Raw genomic sequence first — 19,477 nt, 5'->3', positions numbered from 1 at the left:
GGGGGGTCTGAACGCTTAACCTAATGTAACTTGGCAGCCAAAAAATAATTTTTTCACAGATGTTAATTCTGTGACCTCTTGGTCACAAATTGGTCAAACATCTGCTTTTTCTTAATTTTTAATCTGCTTGATCAAAATGTTTTAGGTATACTATTAATGGAATATAGCATTGTCTTAAGGGTTTATGTGGTTCCTGTTTATCATAGTGGATGACCTTTTCTGTGATGCTCACGCTTTGTAATTCATTAGAAAACCCTTCCTACTTTCCTACACATATTCAGCAGCCTACTTAACCTACATTTCTTCTTTTTTGTTTTTGAGACAGGCTCTTACCACATATACGGAGTAGGCCCGGAACATGATTAGTAGACCAGGTTGGCCTTGAACCCATAGAGATATGCTTGTCTCTGTTTGGCTTCTGACTGCTGGAAGTAAAGGCGTGTGCTACTAGGCCAGGCTGCTGCTTTTCATTTGTGCCATATATATTGAAGGCACGAGGCTCCCACCTTGGAAGATGTTACTTTGTCAGATAATTTTAGGGTCTGTATTAGTCCTGTTTGTCTTATTTGTAGACCAAACAGGAACTAGTTTATCAAGATTGTTTAGCAGATATAACTGAATTGTATCTAGAGTTAATATTTACTTAATAAGTTAATATTGTCCACAGAATTTTTTACTTTGACTTTCTTAGGTTCCTACAAGGGGTCTCTAAAATGTCTCTCAAACTAACTCGAGATAAACAGACTTTTGTAGCTTGTATTCAGTGCTATACAAAGGGGTAGTAGACTTTAGCCCATGACTGGAGCAGTGCAGGTTTCCTCTGAGAAAGGGCTAACCACCCAGACTCTACTGGGGCAAGTTTGCACATGTCTTTGTGCAGCATTGGGCCTGCTTCAGCTCGTTTGTTCTTTTCCATCTTGCCCTGAATTAGATGCTACATATCACATGATTTATGAGATACTCTTGTTGTTTAAAAACAAAACAAAATAAATAATGCTTGGAGATGTGCTTTTGGAAACTGTTTTGGCACGCCCACCTAATTTATTTGTATCAATCCCCGCTTTATATTAAACGGCAACAAAAAAGCACAGAAAATTTAGCACTTTAATAATTTTGACATTATTGTACAGCTCTTAAGTATTTTCAAGACAGCACTACTCTCGTCTTAGATGTTTATGTTGTTCATTAATGAAGTAAAAGTAACATTGCTTGACCACTAATTGACAAACCCAAGCAACTCCAAAGAATTGCGTTTTTCTCAAAGTGAAAAATGCCGGGAAATCACCAAATTGGTGATGAGTCAGACAACCTAATAGCAGTGCTTGGCGGCTGAGCTGGTGTGGCCAGTGTGGTAGTGTAGGAGTGTGTAGCTCGGTAGTATTCCAGTATTCTTCACCTGTTTCTCTCTTTAATCTGGCATACTTGAATGATGATGGTGTAAAGGTAAAAGTTGGTACTTGGTCTAGTGAGACGCCCCAGTAGACGCCCCAGTAGAGGAAGATAGCATTGAGATTTACCCAGATGGATATTTAGATTGTGTCTGCCGTGTGCAGAGCCTGCATCAGAATTCCTGTTAGGTTGACTTTTGAGTGAGACTACCACTTGCTTTTCTGGATACCTTGAAGAGTTCATTTAATGATTTGGTTTTTCCTTTCATTCAAAGTGTCATTTCTTGACTAGATATAAGATGTATTTGGAGACGATGTGATTTTTTTTGTAGTTATTATATATATAGAAATACTATTTCCGTTTATTGTTCTATAAAGTGCCTTTTTAAATTTTACCCTTACGTTTAAGACCTAGCCTTTGATGTGGTATTTATGTAACGTTTGTACAGTGATTTACTCTTAGTTTGTTACCTTTATCACCTGTACAATTGCACTATTTAAATGTACTCCTTCTTAATGCTAACTTGTTTTCTTTATAACACTGTTACTAATTTCAGAAGGTTATAAAATAAATTTCCCTCTTATCATCACAGAAGTTCTTTTTAGGTTTTAGTAGTTGGTTCTGTTTTTTAGACATAAAAGTAGCTCTTTTTTTCTTTGCATGTTTGAGATTTTTCTGACTGAGTCATCTGTCTCGTATCTAACCTTGTTCATAGCCATAGCAACACTACTTCTATCTGCTAAATGGATGTTTCCTGGGACAGTAGAAGCGAGGACATTAAAACACTGAAGTTGGTGGCACTATAGATTTATAAATAGTAGTCTGTGGCAGCTTCCTTACCAGTATAATTACTTTTGTTTTCCTTTTTAAACTGGCAGCTTCTTTATCAGTATAATTGCATTTATTTACTTAGCCTTCAAAATGCCATTTTGAGGGCAGCATATACTCTTTCAGGCTACTTTACTGCATTATACCTAAGTGACCTGATTGTAGTGTCCTTAAGGGCCTGATACATCCAGGATATATACCTCTCAGGTATTGTAAGCAAGGATGTTGAAAAGACAGAGTCCAGAATTCCCTCTCTCTATAGGATTGGAGACCGATAAGGTTGAACATAGAGGTTAGCAGCACATTCATTGTTCTTGAAGTTAATTGGGATTCTGCTGAAGGCTTGAAATTATGTGTTAGATCTCTTTAGAAGTAGAAGATTGCAATAACAAAAACCTTTTTCTTTAATGTGAGGCATATTTTGCCCCAGTCTTGCACTGTCTAGTTCCTGTTTTTTGAAATTTACCCTTATGTACTTAATGTTGGTGGCTAGACTAATACCTAATTGTCACTGTGGGTATATCTTATGCATGTCATTCAATTGGTCAGATTGGTTCTGTATGGTTTTTAGTGGGCATACAAACTAGTTAGTTCTTTTCACTTAAATTTTAAAGGAGGAAGTTACCAATAAGTAAATGTTGATTACTGTATTGAATGCAAACCTTTCTTTTCATATCTAACAAGTTTTATAAACCATTAAAGTGTATGGAGTTTCCCTTCCTGAATGATTTTTGAGAATGCTGTTTTATTAAATCCTTTTTCTCTTATTACTGGAGTCCCATTTTTGTACTCCTGTGTCATTATTTATTTTACTTTACTATAATGCACTTTTGTAATGTGTGGAGCTTTGAGATCTTAGTGCTGGAGCTTGTGTTCATTCCCTGTAGGCTAGAGAGGTGCTCGCAGTTCAGTTGTGACTGCTCAAGCTGCCCCAAACATGGTTTTCATGTCTCCTCCTGGGACCAGGGACTTCAGGGCTGTGGCACCATGCTGGGCTTTTAGTCCTGTCCTCTTGGTGAGGGTTTGTGATTTTGATCTGTCTTTCCCAAGAACCTCTTTCCAAAAGGAAGTCTCATTTTTCCCTTAATCTCGTGGATGTTGATATTTTTAATTCTACCACTATCTACTTAACTGAAATGTTATGTGTGTGTGTGTTGGGAGCGGTAAATGTCTGTGTAGTGTGTGTACATAGCATGTGGAGATCAGAGGTTAATGTCAGGTGAATTCTTTATATACTTGGCACGTTTTTTTGTTTTTTTTTTTTGTTTGTTTAAGACAGGGTCTTTTACTGAACAGTGAGTTCACAGGGTTGGTGGCTAGACTGGTTAGCCAGGGAGATCCAGGAATCACCTCCTAGACCCCCATCATACTGGATTACAGATCATAGTGCTGGGCCCCGTATTTTACCTGGGTATTGCAGTACTTAGGTCCTCATACTTATGTGGCAAGCACTTTACCTATTGAGCCATTTCCCCGTCTCTTCCTTTCTTGCATGTTCAAGTTTCCCTCTTCCTCTCTTCCTCATCACCTCCCCCACTCCTTTTTCCCAACCAATCCTATTGGTTCCTGAATGCTGGAATTTCAAGTGTGAGCCACTATGTCCTATTTAAATGACATTTAATTTGTATGTTTAGTAGTCATAAGCATTTGTGATAAGAATGTTTTTAGTTTTCCCTAAAATCCTTAAAAATATACAGGGGCTAGGAATATAGCTCAGAAGGGATAGTGCTTGCCTAATGTGGCAGAAAGCCCTGGGCTCAAGGCGTAACCAGTCATGGTGACATATGCCTGTAAACGCAGCACTTAGGATGTCGGTGCAGGAGGTCACCCTTAGCTATACATAAGGTTCCTGGTTCTTGTGGTCTATGTGAGACCTTGTCTCAAAAAGGAAAGAAAAAAAATTGGTATAGCCAGTCCAGTCTCAGAAGTGATCCCTGGTTACTGAACTTTTTGTTGTTGTTGTTGTTTGTTTGTTTGTTTGTTTGTTTCTTTGTTTTTTGAGACAGGGTTTCTCTGTGCAGCCCTGGCCGTCCTGGAACTCACTCTGTAGACCAGGCTGACCTCGAACTCAGAAATCTGCCTGCCTCTGCCTCCCAAGTGCTGGGGTGAAAGGCGTGCGCCACTACTGCCCGGCTAATTATTTTTAATATCTCATTTAATGGCAGTTTCATAGTTCAAGGTATTTTTTATTTATTTATTTTTTGTTGTCACTGCTGTTGGTTTTGTCTTTTGATACAGTGTCTTTATAGTCTAGGTTGGCTCTGAATTCAAGACGAGTCCACTTCACTTTCCCAAGTCCTGGGGTTAAAGGAGTGAGCCATTGTGTAGTCTTCACAGATGCATTCTGTATATACTAATATGGCTGAATTTAATATCATAAAGTTAATTTATAGTTTAGCTCTGTTATTTTGCTTCTTAAAGTTAGCCAATCTTTGGGTTTTAAGGGCTTTACTATTTTTTTTAGGGGTGGTTTCGAGGTCAGAGTTCTCTGGTTTGTCTTAGAACTTTGAAGACCTCAGGTTTTGTTTTCCAGTGTTATAGTGTGTCTGATATCCTTGGCCTCTCTCTTCGGTATAAATAAAAGTAAATGTTGTATATTTGGTGATTATTTTGTTTCTTTTGTTTTTACTGTAAATGTGTCAAGTGTTGCTGTTAGAGGCTCTCTTAGTTCTTTTACAAGGCTAGCTTCTCATATGCTCCTTTCCTGTGAACTGTATCTCGTGCCTGTTTTCTTCCATTACCTGTAAGAGTGACTGTCAGTCACAGCATTCTCTTTGAAGGGACAGTTAGAACTCCCACTTTTGTTTGTAGTAGCTGATTCATACTCCTTGGATTTAAAATGCAGTTTATGTGTTAAGTGACTATCATGCTTGTGGACCATTTCAGTCTCTTTCAGTTAGTAAGGCAACATTGCCCTGAATAGTGGCGGAATGACATGACCTAAGTCTTTAAGACACAAGTTGTATTCTTGTTGCTTTGTTTGTGGGGTTGGCTGGGTGTGTCTTCATTTTTGGTTTCATTGTATCACCCAGACTGGATTGGCACTTTGTGGAGTCCTGCTGCTTCAAGTGCTGGCATTCTAAGTCTTGTTTGAAAAAAGATTTGATTGCTAGCTAGGTGTGGTGGCCCATACCTTTTTTTGTTTTGTTTTGTTTGTTTGTTTTGAGACGGGGCCCATGCCTTTAATTCTGGAGGCAGAGGCAGGTAGATGACTCTGAGTGACCAGCTTGGTCCACACGGCCTATTCCAAGTCAACCAAGTCTACATAGTGAAATGCTGTTTTAAGAAGAAAAAAAAAAGAAAGAAAATCAACAATAATAAAATCCTTTTTCGTTGTGACAGTTTTCCTGTTTGGAATGTAGCCCATTCCTTATTAAGTAAAATACAGTTAATATGTAAATAGCCTCATCCAGATTCTTAGCATAGAATTGTCTCTGTGTGTGTTTGTGTGTGTTGATATTTTTCTTTTTTTAAAGATTTATTTATTTTTATGAATATGAGTACACTGTCACTCTCTTCAGACAAACCTGACTGTAGAGGGTATTTGATCCCATTATAGATAGTTATGAGTCACATGTGGTTGCTGGGAATTGAACTCAGGACCTCTGGAAGAACAGTCAGTATTCTTAACCACTGAGCCATCTCTCCAGCCCCTTAATATTTCTTTAATGACATGAGCTAGCTCTGTGTGTTGTGAATGGCTGGATCACCTTGATCTTGATTGCATTGAGTTTGTCAGCTTCCTGTCTGGGAAGAAAGGCTAGGAGAGAATGTATCCTGTGTGTGCTGAGCATTCTTTACCCACATCTTGATGTAGACTCCCCCAGGCTCAGGTCACGTGCTGCCATATCTCTGTAGACAAATCTTTTTCTGTCATGGCTGTACATGCACTCTTGGTACTTGGTCCTTGTCAGATGAGCCACATCTTCCTCACTCTTCTGTTGAGGTGTCCTTGTTCTGGACTAAGGCTGGTCTTAGAGTGCTCACGCCTTCTGTTCAACAGGGCACTCGCAGTCCACTCCCATAGCTGGTCGTTCTGGTCATGATTCTTACTGCCTGCTTTTTTTGTACCATTTTTGTTTAGTGAAACAAAGGTAGAATGGTGCAGGGGATTGATTTTTTTTTTTTTTTTTAAGAGGCTAAAGGCGTTGACCTCACTGTTAGCAAGTCATCTACTGTCTCAGCCTCAGTTTCCCTACTTTAAGGTACTAACTGGGTATGGTGACACATACCTTTACATGCCAGCACTGGGAGGCAGACACAGGCTGGTCCAAATAGTGACTTCCAGGACAGCTAAGTATAAAGTAATGACTGGAATACTATGAAAAACAATAAAGCCCACTGCAGATTTAATTTTATAACTAATTTTGACGTTCCGCATTCTGAGATTTTCTATGAATAGGATGATATTGGATATAAACAGATGCATACTTTTCTTTAAAGATGTGTTACATGCATGCCATGCATCTTGATCCTATTCACCCTCCTGCTATTCTGAGCCTACCCCCACCCCACCCCACCCGGGCCAACTTAATGGCTCTTTACAAACATTTCCCATTGTATGAAGTCGTCCATTGGGAATGGGCAGCCCACCGGTACTCAGCCTTCAGTACCCACTGTGTGCAGGCAAGGGCCAAGAAAGGTATGGGTTTACTGAGGGCTGGTTATGATCTCCCCTGGGACCCTGTCTCAGAACTAAAACCAGGAGAGAACCAGGTATTCTCTTGATCGAGGCAAATGCCAGTACACTGTAGAAACTACTAAATTCGGAGGAAAACTTGTGGTGATGTTGGATGAGAAGGCCAGCTGGAGAGTCAGCTTTTCTACCAACCATCTCACCTGAGCTTTCCGGATGTCAGTGTAGTTGGTCTGCTGGAGAAACAGCCATTCCTTTAGGGGGAAGAGCTGACTCCTGCATGGGTGAGATGGCCTTGAATGTGCCTGGCTTCAGAATGGTTAAGAACAGCTGTTAGGGGACAGAAATGGAGAAAGTTAAACTGCAGAAATGGTAAGTTATACATGAAAATGTTTTGGTTCTTATGACTCAAAGTAGTGTTTCAATGGAGGTTTTGGAAGTAATCCAGAAATTGTTTTATACTCTGTCTGCGGCAGATATCTAAAATATTTTAAGCTCAAAGAAATATCTTGGCATTGCCTTTCCGGTCTAGGGCAGCATAAATCGTGAGAGAGAATTTAGGACTATTGGAGCGAAAGCACTGGAGACAAACAATATGGTTGTCCATTGTGGCTACTGCTGCACAGGGTCCCTTCCTCAGAGCAGCTACATGTGGCTGATATCTCTTAGTGTTGACTTAGGAAGTTTCCAGGTAGACTTGGAGAAAATGAACATTTGTAAGACTGTTGTAATTGACATGTGTGTGTATAGGAACTGTAAACCTGGTGCTCGTGGTAATTTTGGTAACCCCAACCACTTTTTTTCTTTTTATTACTACTTTTCCCTGATATAGGATCTCGTGTAGCCCATGCTGGCTTTGAACACACTGTATAGCTGAGGATCTAGATTTTTTTTTTTTAATTCTCCTACTTCCACTTGAGTGCTAGGGTAACAGAATGAGCCATCATGCTTGGTTTATGCTGTGCTGGGGCTCAAACCTGGGCTTTGTTCATGGTAGATAAGCAGATAAGCAGGTAAGCAGCTTACCAGTTCATACATTCCAAGCCTTTACCTTTTTGAGACAGGGTCCACTCTATAGCCCAGGCAGTGGTCCTTCTGCTTCAGCCTCCTGAGTGTGGGAGTCACTGGCATGAGTCACTGTGCCTAGTCCTGCATACTCTTTTCCCTGTCTTTTCTTCCTGGCTTGCTTTCTCCCCACCCCTCCTTGTCTCTGTTAGAGTCATCTCAGTGGCACTCAGGGTTGAGAAGTAACTCTCCTTTATCAGTTTTACGTATTCAAAGATAGTTAGAAATTCCTTCTTAAATCCCAAAGTTGTATAAACTGAACATACATACGTGTTTCCTGTGCTAAGAGGGTCTGTCATTAGAAAAATTATAGATACTAACAGTTTTGCTCAAAAGACGCCACAGATAGGATCTTATTTAACAGGTTTGGTGGTACCGGCTTCCTTAGTGGTATGCAGAACAGAATGAGGTATATCTGCATGTTTGTTTTTGATGTTGTTTATATAAAGCAGATAATCTGTGTACTTTGTATTTGTGAACAACTCGAGTGTGAGGGAGATGGCTTTGTAAAAAGAGGGTTTCTTGGTTTCAGAATTATTGCTGGGGATCGTGACTCTATATTGTACTGCATTGTGTTTATCTCCTGCTTTATCTGTATTTGATATAAAATTCTTGAGAAAACTTGCTGCCTTTCTTTTTTTTTTTGGTTTTTTGAGACAGGGTTTCTCTGTGTAGCCCTGGCTGTCCTGGCACTCGTTCTGTAGACCAGGCTGGCCTCGAACTCAGAAATCCGACTGCCTCTGCCTCCCGAGTGCTGGGATTAAAGGCGTGCGCCACCACGCCCGGCTAACTTGCTGCCTTTCAAACTGTTTCTTTGGGATGAGGCTTAAATCACAAATTGGGCAAAAAGGGGCTTCTTGTCCCCAGAACTTTGGGGTTGCAAACAGACCTTGGAGCTTTAGAATGGTAGTGATGAAGGCTTTGATTGGTGATGCTTTTGCTTCAGGGAATCTTCCCAATCTCCTGTGTGTCAGGTGTCACTACAGACAAAGTGACAAATCAGAGGGGTGCACCAGAACAGGCCATACCCAGCTCTCACGAGAAGAGGGAGGAAGGGAAGGCTACTTAGGAGAACAGGAGGGAAAGAGGCAGTTTTACTGGGACAGTGGTACAGAGACAGGTGGCAGAGAAGAGAGAACAAGCCTAGACACAGGTGACGGGAGAAGGAGCTGGAGAAGGAGAATGACCCAGAAGATTTAGAACATAGTGTCAGGGTTAGTCTGTGGCAAAGCAGAACAATTCAAGAGAGGCTGAGAGAAGTCAGATTGAATCAGCATGGAAGAGGCATTTTGAGCCAGAATAGCTGAGTTGAATCAGCCAGAGTTCAGAAAGAACAAGAAAGGATGAGCTTATTCAGGAGTAAGTGTCAAGGCTAAAAACATTCTAGGCCTAGCTAAGATTATATGGAGGATAGAAGCTTCTAGGACTAGGTCTGGGTTAGCAGACATGCAGTAAGCCTCAGAGACAACAGTTAGTCCACGTGAATAAAATGCTTTTACACTGGAGCTAGGAGTTGGAGACTTTAACAAGAAGATCATAATAGGAACTAGTCTCTTTTAAAACAAAACATATACTAGAAAGACACATTTAAGTAAACAAAAATAATACTAATTGGTGTTGGCCAAATAGGTTTTGCTTTAAAATGACAATGGTACTTGGTCTCAAAACTGAAAATATTTTCTCAAGATGAGCCAGTAAGCCAGCCTTCTATCTGTAAGTCGCTTATCTTAATTCTTAGTTTTTTCATATACCTCCTGTATCGCCCAGGTTGGTATGTATCTAAAGCATGATCTTGGATAAGCTTCTCACCACTTCTCAGGTAGCTGGGACTATAGGCATGTGCACCTACACCTAGACCCTATACACTTCTGTTGAACGTGGAAGTTGTAGCCAACCATTTACCTCAAGGATATTTCCAAACAACAAAAGATTGAGAGCTTTAACACATTCTGCCTTTATCTACTCTTGATCATTAGTAGGTTTGGTACCAATTCTAATGCTTGTACTGCTTGTAGAAAAATAAGGAAGTAGGGAAGGAAGAGACTCACCAAACAGAACCACTACCTTCCTAGATTTTACCCTTTGTGATTATTTTCACATAAATGTATGTGATAGCAAAGATTAAAATGTGATGTAGCATGACTCGTGATCTGTAGGGTTTGTGTCAGTTCATTGGCTAGTCTATTTAATGCTTGTACTTTATTGCACAGTTTACATACATAGCAGGTCACAATTTCTAGCAGTGTTGCAGGTTCTGATACTTTCCAGGGAATCCTTATTGCTTTATATTGGATAAACCTTTTGGTGAAATTTTTGTCAGAGTGGTAGAATTTTCATTGGAGGTAATTATCAATGAGTCTCTTGCCATCAGAATTCAAAATTTAAGTTTATAGTCTGAACTGGTTTCTGGTGGAAAGGTTATTGATCTGCAACAAAAAGAAAAGGAGTGTGGGTAGTTTGTTGCAAAGCTTAAAATTTTAATATAGATGTCATAATAGAGTCCTCTTTCTTTGCTCCCCAAGTTATACCCCATTTGTAGATTTGCAGAGCTACATCTAAGGATAAACTTTTTGTTGTTTTGGTGATATTGAGTGAACTCGGAGATGTATGCTTGCTAATTGATCACACTCTACTCTTTAGTTTTTGTTTTTTTTTCAAGACAGGGTTTCCCTGTGTGGCCCTGAGTGTCCTGAACCTTGCTCTGTAGACCAGACTTCCCTCAAACCCAGAGACCCGCCCGCCTGAGTCCTGGGCACACACCACTACCGCCTTGCTCTGCCATGGCTCTTAATGTAGCCTGTGCTGGTCTCAGACTCACTGTGTAGGCAAAACTGGTCTTGGATTCTAGGTCTTCCTGCCTTTTTCTCTGAAGTACTAGGATTACAGGTGGTGACTAGGTTAAAAGTTATCCTGGCATCTGTATCTGCTTAATCTTCATGGACAAAAATAAGAATAGTCAGGTTTAACTAGTGTCCTATATTTGATTGCCATTTCTAGGATACCCAGAATACTCTGTACATGTTTAATCAAGTTTAAAAGAGAAAAGCCAGGTATGGTGGCTCAGACTTGAAGTTCCAGCACTTGGCAAGTGGAGGCAGATGAATCAGGAATTTAGAGTCATCCTTGACTACATAGGGAATTTGAGGTCGGCCTAGCCTATACTATAGGAGACCCTCTTAGAAGCAACAGCATGTAAGAAAGTCTAAGAATTTCAAAGCAGCTAAACGTGTCTGCCCTTTAACCTCTTGGCTTTGCACTGTTGGTCTTTGTTCTATGGAGTTCTGGATATGAAAGAAACAGAGTGATCAAAAATACAGATAAGCCCGTTTCTCAGAGGATTTGAGGCCAGCTTGGGCAACATAGTGAGAGTGTGTCTCAAAATGAGTAAAGAGGGTGTGGATGTTGCTTAGATGGTGGAGCGCTTGCCTAGCATATGGGGCCTTCGTTTAATCCCTACTACTAGGGGAGGGGAGGGTATTGTTGCTTACCTACCTGCTTTTATAGAGACTCCTCACAGAATCTCCCCTCAGGGTTTCCTGGGTTACCCCCACCACTCCACAGAGCCCTCTCATTTGTTGTCCACGTGGACTCTTCAGTACACAGAAGTTAGTCCAAAGTGACCATGGTATTTCAAGATGGATGGTTCTGGATATGCTGTAGCTGCTAATGTTTCAAACAGAACTAAAAACTCTTATTATGTGGATTCAGAGCTGGGTTAGTGTGGCCTTAGTAAGCTGATGGCAAACCGAGCCTCAGTGTGTGTTACATTCCAAGAATTGTATTCTGTGTCTGTGGCTTTATTAAATCGCAGTAGCATTTGGGCAGACATTTCCAGTCCTAAGAACTGTGGCCCATTTGGTTTATGGGAGACATTTAAGAACTTGGATCTATTCTGAACTGTACTCACGTTCTGCTCCTACCCCTTACTACTATACATTTTTTTTCTGAGGTTGGGCTCCACTACTTTTCTCATTGCCATAACAAAGCAATTTAAAGGAAAGGCTTGTTTGGCTCACAAGTTGAACACACAGTCCATGGTGGCAGGAACATGACACAGCTGTCACAGTGCTAACAGGAAGGGCTGGAAACACCGTTGTAGACACATGTGCAGGGGTGTGTTTTCATGGGCATTCCAAATCCATTCTAGTCGACAGTGAAGAGGAAAGTACCTCAGTTGTTAATAAGCTAATGTAGAGTTTTCTTTCCCCAGCTTTCTGGTCAATTAGAATTTGTATCTGTGTTCCTCCATTCCTTGAAATAGCTGCTGTGTTGCAGTGCAGAATAGGATTCCCCGTGGTTTCTTGGTCAGCTTTCAAATCAGTGTTTCCCAGTGTCAGTGTGTTCTCCTGGAAGCACAGAATGGTCTACGGGCCATTCCTCACTGTGTACCCCTAGAAATGGGGTTTAGCCTTCCTGAGAGAATGGTGGTAACATCACTCATGCCTGGCTTCAGTCAGCAGCGTGCCTTATTCTGCTTTGTGATTCTGGATGGGGAAGTGCTTTACCATTGTGCCCTGCCTTCAGCAAACGGAGATTTGTGGGTCTTCCGTTTACTACTACTACTGCCATGTAACTATTAACCCTGCCTCATACTTACTTTTCCTGAGTTAAAGAGAAAATACTTAAAATATGTTTCATTTCCAAATTGATAACTTCAAAATTTGCAAAGGCTCAAAGTTACAGTGTGTTCTTGCTCTATTTACTAAGGTTTTCCCCAAGTTTCCAGCAGTGTCTCTCAAATCTACCCTCAGTATTGGGAGACAGAGTTCCTATTTGTTTATTACTAAGAAGAAAATAAGACCCAGTGAGTGGCAAAGAGGGAAAAGATACAAAAGCAGGAGAGGAAGAAATTGGGAAGGAAAGGGGGAGGGGGATTAAGAGGCAGACTGGAGTGACTGTGGTCACAAGTGTGTTCTCTATCTGTAGGAAACTGGAACGCAGTTGAGACCTCTGAAGTCAACCTCTGACTTCTGTGTTGGCAAATCTCTACACACACACACACACACACACACACACACCCCACTTTGTTACCTCCCTCTTTCCTCCCACCTTCATCAGCCTCTGGGGACTGAACTGAGGGCCTTGTGCATGCTAGGTAAGCATCTATCACTGAGCTAATCCCCAGCCCTTAGCAAATAATGTGTTCATTCTTTGCTTTTAATTTGTATGTCTCTATATTTAAGGGAAAATTTCTTACAAACAACATATAATTGGATTTTGCTTTCAATTTTTAAAAAAATTTTTTAAGAATTACATTTGTTGTGTGTGTGTGTGTGTGTGTGTGTGTGTGTGTGTGTGTGTGTGTGTGTGTGTGTATTTGTATTTATATGTGTGACCTTGGTACCAAGAACATTTACCTACTGGGCCATCCCATTGGCCCTCAATTTTTTTTCACAGTATATGGACAGTGAATCTTTGAATTGGTGCATTTAGACTACTGCCTTGCAGAGTGATTAGCATAGCTGTGTAAATGCCAGATGTATTTTTTTAACTGTTTATTTGTTGCCTTTCTTTTGTCTTTTTTTTTTTTATTGCTAATTTGTGTTTTCTCATTTTTTCCCCATCTGTGGGTGTTTTTGTTGTTGTTGTGTTTTTTTTTATTTATTTATTGTTTTGCTTTTTGGTTTTTTGAGACAGGGTTTCTCTGTGTAGCCCTGGCTGCCCTGGAACTCACTCTGTAGACCAGGCTGGCCTCGAACTCAGAAATCCGTCTGCCTCTGCCTCCCGAGTGCTGGGATCACAGGTGTGTGCCACCACTGCTCCCATTTGTGGTTTTAACTGTGTGTGTGTGTTGGTTTTATGTGTATGGATACTTTGCCTGCATGTGTGTCTGTGCATCACTAGCATTCTTGATGCCCTTGGAGGTGAGAGAGGGCATCAGATGCCGTGGAACAAGTTACGATTGTGAAGCTGGGAACCATACCAGGGAGGGCAGCCAGTGCTCTCACCCACTGTGCAGTATCTCTAGCCCCTTAACTGAGTGTTTTATTTGAGTCTGTTTTTCTCTTCTGTTAGCATGTCAATTATAAAATATTACAGTAAAATACAAAATATACTCTGGAGACAAAGACAGGACACACCCATATACACACATCAAGATTTTTAGAACTCTAACAAGTAAATGATTCTTGACTGCAGTAATTGCTTGGTAAGTGAAGTTTATTGGCTATGTGCTAATTTTGTATTAAATGGAATAAAATTGTCCTGTTTTGTTTGTACTGTAGGAGAATTTTAAATGCAAAGACTATATAGATCACCAGAAGGATAAAGTTGCTTTAACTTTGGCTCGCCTGGCCCGCCATGTTGAAGTAGAAAAACAACAGAAAGAAGAGAAGAACAGGGCATTTAGGGTATGTGTGTGTTTTAATCGAGATTTATTAATGTATAAAATTATTTATAATAAAGATGTAAAGATATTTCCAGAAAAAGAAGCTTAAATAGAATTTTGAGGAATTCTAGTGAGTATTCTACTTAAACACATTTTTGGTGTTTGTGAGTTTCTGGTGTTTTACAGTTTGTATGTGCATGTGCATACCTATGGAGGATAGAGGCCACCCTTGGACCATCCTCCTTGTGTTTTGAGACAAGATCTGTTTTTGGCTTGGTGCTCATGGATCCCACCAGGCTGGCTGTGTGGTGTGCTCCAGGGCTGGCTTGGATGTGTGGGCCCTAGGGATTGGGCTCTGCTCAGGTCCTCATGCTCTGGATCATGACTCACTGAGTCATCCCCCAGCCCCTGATACTGCTGTTACTAAAGAAGATTCTATCTAATGATTATTTAGTAAGAAACTGCTGTGGTTTGTGAAGTTGAGATATTTGCTTTGTGTTATGAAAGCTCACATTAGTATGTTGGGGCTTTACAAGTTCTGTATGATAGATACTTTAAAAATTTACTATGTACATGTCAGCATTTTGAGGATTCTTTATGGCTGTACTTTGGAACAATATTTTATAAATGATGTTCAGATAAAAATCTTGGTCATTTTTTTTTTCTTCATTTAACTCTTTGTCTTCGTTAGGGGGCAGCAAAACACCATGATCAAAAGCAGATTGGAGAAGAAAGGGTTTATTCAACTTATATTTCTTGTTGCTGTTCAGCATCTAAGGAAGTCAGGGCAGGAACCTGGAGGCAGGAGCTGCTGCAGAACCCATGGAGGGTGCTGCCTCCTGGCTTACTCCTCGTGGCTGGCTCAGCCTGCTTTTCTATAGAGCCCAGGACCACCAGCCCAGGGATGGCCACACCAAAAATGGAATGGCCCCTTCCCTACCAATCACTACTTAAGAAAATAACTACAGCTGGATCGTTTGGAGGGAGACATTTTCTCTATTGAGGTTCCCTCCTGTCTGATGGCTCTAGCTTGTGTCACGTTGACATAAACTATACTGAACACCCTTTCTTATGAAAAATCATATTAAATGGCTAAATAAGTCTTGAAAAATCTAGAGTCACTGGCTCTCTTTAATTATCATACCCAATACAATGTAAATGCTGAATAATAGTTATGACATATTGTTTAGAGAATGAGAAGAAAGTTAATACATGCCAGCACAGAAGCAGAGTTTTCAGGAATTTTTGATAAATAGTTGCCTACATATACATATACATATACATATACATATACATATACATATACATATACATATTAAATGTGTGTAGGAAGAAGAACTAAATATGTATCCACCTTTCAGGAGTCACAATAGACTTATTTGTACATGGATTTTTGTAACTGAATCTTTTTTTGTGTTTAAGGTTGTGTTGGGTTGGGCAGTGGTGGTGCACGCCTTTAATCCCAGTGCTTAGGAGGCAGAGGCAGGCGGATTTCTGAGTTGGAGGCCAGCCTGGTCTACACAGTGAGTTCCAGGACAGCCAGAGCAATACAGAGAAACCCTGTCTCGAAAAACCAAAATGAAAGTTGTGTTGGATGCTGCCATGCTTGTTCACTCACATACTGTATGTGGCTGCTCTGATGCTGCAGCAGCAGGGTGAGAGGTAGTAGTGGAGACTGCACACAGCGCAAGCCAAAAGCTCTGTTCACAGTGTAGGCCAACTCTCGGTGTAGGTGGTGACAGACGCTGTGTGCTGTCATGTAGTCAATGCTACTGAGGGCCTAATATTAATAGCATTCACTAAACAAATATTCACTGAGCTCTTTTTTAATAAATCTGTTAAAAATTTTTGAAAATACCTAAAAATTTAAAGATATAAATAATCCTCTGGTTTCATTCCAGTATTGACTAAATAATGTTTAATTAGGCTTTTTTTTTTTAAAAGAATTATTTACTTATTTTATGTATATGAGTACACTGTAGCTGTCTTCAGACGCTCCAGAAGAGGGCATCAGATCCCATTACAGATGGTTGTGAGCCACCATGTGGTTGCTGGGAATTGAACTCAGGACCTCTGGAAGAACAGTCGGTGCTCTTAACCACTGAGCCATCTCTCCAGCCCATTTAGTTAGTTCTTATCCTTTTTGATATAGTTTACATAATTTGAGATGACTCCTTCATTTGGTTCTTAATGCTTAACACCATTGGTGACTTGTGAATATATGTTCTTGCATCAAATTACCTCCCTGTTGTTGGAGAGTATGTAGCAACTTCCAGCAAATAGCTGAGGGCTCAAGATCTTTATACAGTACATAAAACTTTATTCTGACGTATGTATAATCTTTGGTACAAATATCTAGATATGAAGCTCTTGGAATAGAGTATTCAGTATTTTCTCATCAAGATCTTTTCACCCAAGAAACAGTAGTTATCTTAAATCAACTGAATTCTTTTCTTGTCTTTAGGAAAAAATTGATTTTCAGCACGCTCATGGTTTACAAGAGTTGGAGTTTATTCAAGGACATTCAGAAACAGAAGCAGCAAGACAGTGTGTGGACCAGTGGCTAAAAATGCCAGGTATTCACTAGCGAGCACAGTTCAGACCCTGAGCTGCTTGGGAGCCTTCAGGTAGACAGTGTGTGGACTTGATTCTGTTGCTATGGACACAGGGATGGATGGACAGTCAGGTGCAAGCATTGAGGCTTTGGTCCCTGGCACTCACATCAGCAATGCATGTGTTTGTCATCCCGGTGCTGTAGAGACAGAGACAGCAGAGTCCCCAAGGCTCACTGGCCCACCAGCTGAGTCTACTGAGTAGACTCAGGCAGGGGAGAGACCTTGCTTTCCCAAAGCTGTACAGTCCCCAAGAGATGACACTTAAAGGACACGCACACACACATTTAGTTTTAGTCACTAATACCACTGTTTTCCAGTGTCCTGCTTTGCTGTTAACTTCTTTGGCCCCTGAGCTCTTTAGAAACTTTTTAGAAATTAGTTTAACCAGTTGAAGAGTTTAGGTTAAATAAGAATACAATAAGAATTCAAGGGAAAGAGCTTTTCCATTTTATATGAACAAGGGAGCTTGATTGTGTTTGTGAGTCTAAGATTTTGAACACCTGGTTGTAACTGGGACCGTCTCCTTGATGCTTTGCTCATTCCCACTGTTGTGTTATTCTGATGATCAGTCCAGTGCACAATTCTCTGAAAGAGTAAACTAGGAATTTATATTATGATGTAGGACTCAGAACAAATGCAGCTAATTCTGGAACAAAAAGATCATTCCAACGTGGAGGCAGGATGTGGAGGTCTGAGAAGCCAATTTTGTGTCCTATAATGCACTGTAACAAGGAATTTGACAATGGGCACCTTCTGTTGGGACATTTGAAAAGGTAAGCAGGGCACTCTGGATTCAAAGGTTAAAGGTTAGTCATCTAGGCATGGAGAGCCAATCCAGGGTCTCATTCAAGTGTGAGCAGTCTTTAGTGATTGTGTTAATCAAGATGTGGTAAACCTTTACCAGCATGGTTTTAGCTTAATATTTGAAACTCAGTTTGTTTTGTACTATTTTGATGTGTTATTGTATTTGTGATTTATATTTAAGTTTTCTAGAAAATTGGGTAAGATGTTAGGTTGTTTTTCAGCATTATAGTGCAGTTGAAGTAGTTGTGGGTATAAATATAAATTGCAGGAGACAGAGCATTTGTCTATCCGACATAATCTAACATGCCTTTTAAAACAACCACTATAGGGCTGGTGAGATGGCTCAGTGGGTAAGAGTACCCGACTGCTCTTTCAAAGGTCTGGAGTTCAAATCCCAGCAACCACATGGTGGCTCACAACCATCCCAAATGAGATCTGACGCCCTCTTCTGGTGTGTATGAAGACAGCTACAGTGTACTTACATATAATAAATAAATCTAAAAAAAAATATATTAAAAAAAAAAACCAACCACTATAATAAATCAGTCTTTACAGTGAAGTGCTCTGCTGTGGCTCATTTTACTGATTTTCTGAGCTTCTTTCTAGTAGGTCATGAGAAAGCAGAGGGTCTTGTAACCTCCTTTTCAGATAGTCAGAAGATGGGGCCGCTAGCTAGTTTCCCTCACAGATGTCTCAAGGAGACATACAATGCTTCCCGTGCTTGTGTGTTCAGATGCATCAGCTTCACAAGCAAGGCAAACCAGGTCATCTCCTGGGAAGTAGATCCGACTGATGGCACTTCTTTCCTTGTATAGGTTTGATCACTCCCCATGTGATCCCACAATTACGTTACATGGACCTCTGGCTAATTCGTTTGCATGTGCAGTGTGCTATGAACATTTCGTTACTCAACAGCAGTACAAGGACCATCTTCTCTCCAGGGTAAGAGCATGCTCTGGGAATAGATGTTCTTTCTGGAGAACCATGGAGCTTGTGTAGTTTTGTTTTGTTTTGTTTTGTTTTTCGTGTTGCTCTTAATCGTGCAGTCACTACTGATGTACGTAAAGATAAAAATGTAATTATTGAAAATGAAATGACTTGGGGTGCTGTGTTACTTTGGACACTTAAGCTTAAATAGCTCAACTCCAGCAGTCCTAGAGATTACCATTAAACTCTTCTGTGGTGTTGATATTTGGAATAATCTTACTCAACATGCTCATGATAGAAACTGCATCTTATTCTATGAAAAAAATATTTTAATTCAGTGTACGTGTGCACACGCATGTGTGTGTGCATGCATGTACTCACAGAATTCAGAAAAAAGGTATTGGATCCCCTAGAGCCAGAGCTACAGGTGGTTGTGAGCTATGCAATGTAGGTGCTGAGAACGGACTTGGTCCTCGCAACAACAGTGTTCTCTCTTACCCATGAAGCCTGTTCTACAGCCCTTACATTCGATTGGATCTCTCTTTTCCACTTGCCATGACTTCCAGGAATCAAACTGTATCAGTCCCTTGTATGGCGTATTATTTTATTTGTACCAGAAACATGATAAAATGAACTTTTCTGGCTTAACTTAACTGTACATTCTACTTCGTATTTCTTTTCCCAAGATTTAGACATTTCCTGCAGACCTCCCACTTTTGTAGTAGATACAGTATAACAACATTTTATGTAGAATTCTACTTCGATTATAGTGATCAAATCCTTTAACAGTTTTTACTTTGGATCTGCTTATAATCTGGCATTGAACTAAAAATGTTTTGTTTATTTAAAGTTCTTAAAATAGAAAAAAATTTTTTTTAAGTTTCT

The 19,477-nt window shown here is 40.3% G+C and overlaps 1 protein-coding gene across 9 annotated transcripts in view; it reads left to right on the top strand.

Moving 5' to 3' along the window:
* Positions 1-19,477, top strand: part of Zfp451 (zinc finger protein 451) — a 54,062-nt gene that overhangs the window by 14,928 nt on the left and 19,657 nt on the right. For 7 of the 9 annotated variants that reach the window (XR_865290.3, NM_133817.3, XM_030243892.1 and 4 more), the window contains 4 exons: positions 14,143-14,268; positions 16,711-16,822; positions 17,484-17,634; positions 18,481-18,607. Coding sequence is in view for 6 of the 9 variants with exons in the window: in NM_133817.3 (NP_598578.1) it covers positions 14,143-14,268; positions 16,711-16,822; positions 17,484-17,634; positions 18,481-18,607 (516 nt within the window). In the remaining 3 variants the exon portion in view is untranslated. Of the gene's footprint in view, positions 1-14,142; positions 14,270-16,710; positions 16,823-17,483; positions 17,635-18,480; positions 18,608-19,477 lie in introns of those variants that run through there. The other 2 variants (NM_001290699.1, XR_865291.3) reach the window with 2 other exon arrangements.

Source organism: Mus musculus, chromosome 1 (assembly GCF_000001635.26).
Source record: "Mus musculus strain C57BL/6J chromosome 1, GRCm38.p6 C57BL/6J".
Taxonomy (NCBI): Eukaryota; Metazoa; Chordata; class Mammalia; order Rodentia; family Muridae; genus Mus; species Mus musculus.
The sequence above is the reverse complement of the archived record's forward strand: the minus strand, read 5'-3'. Positions and strand labels throughout refer to the sequence as shown.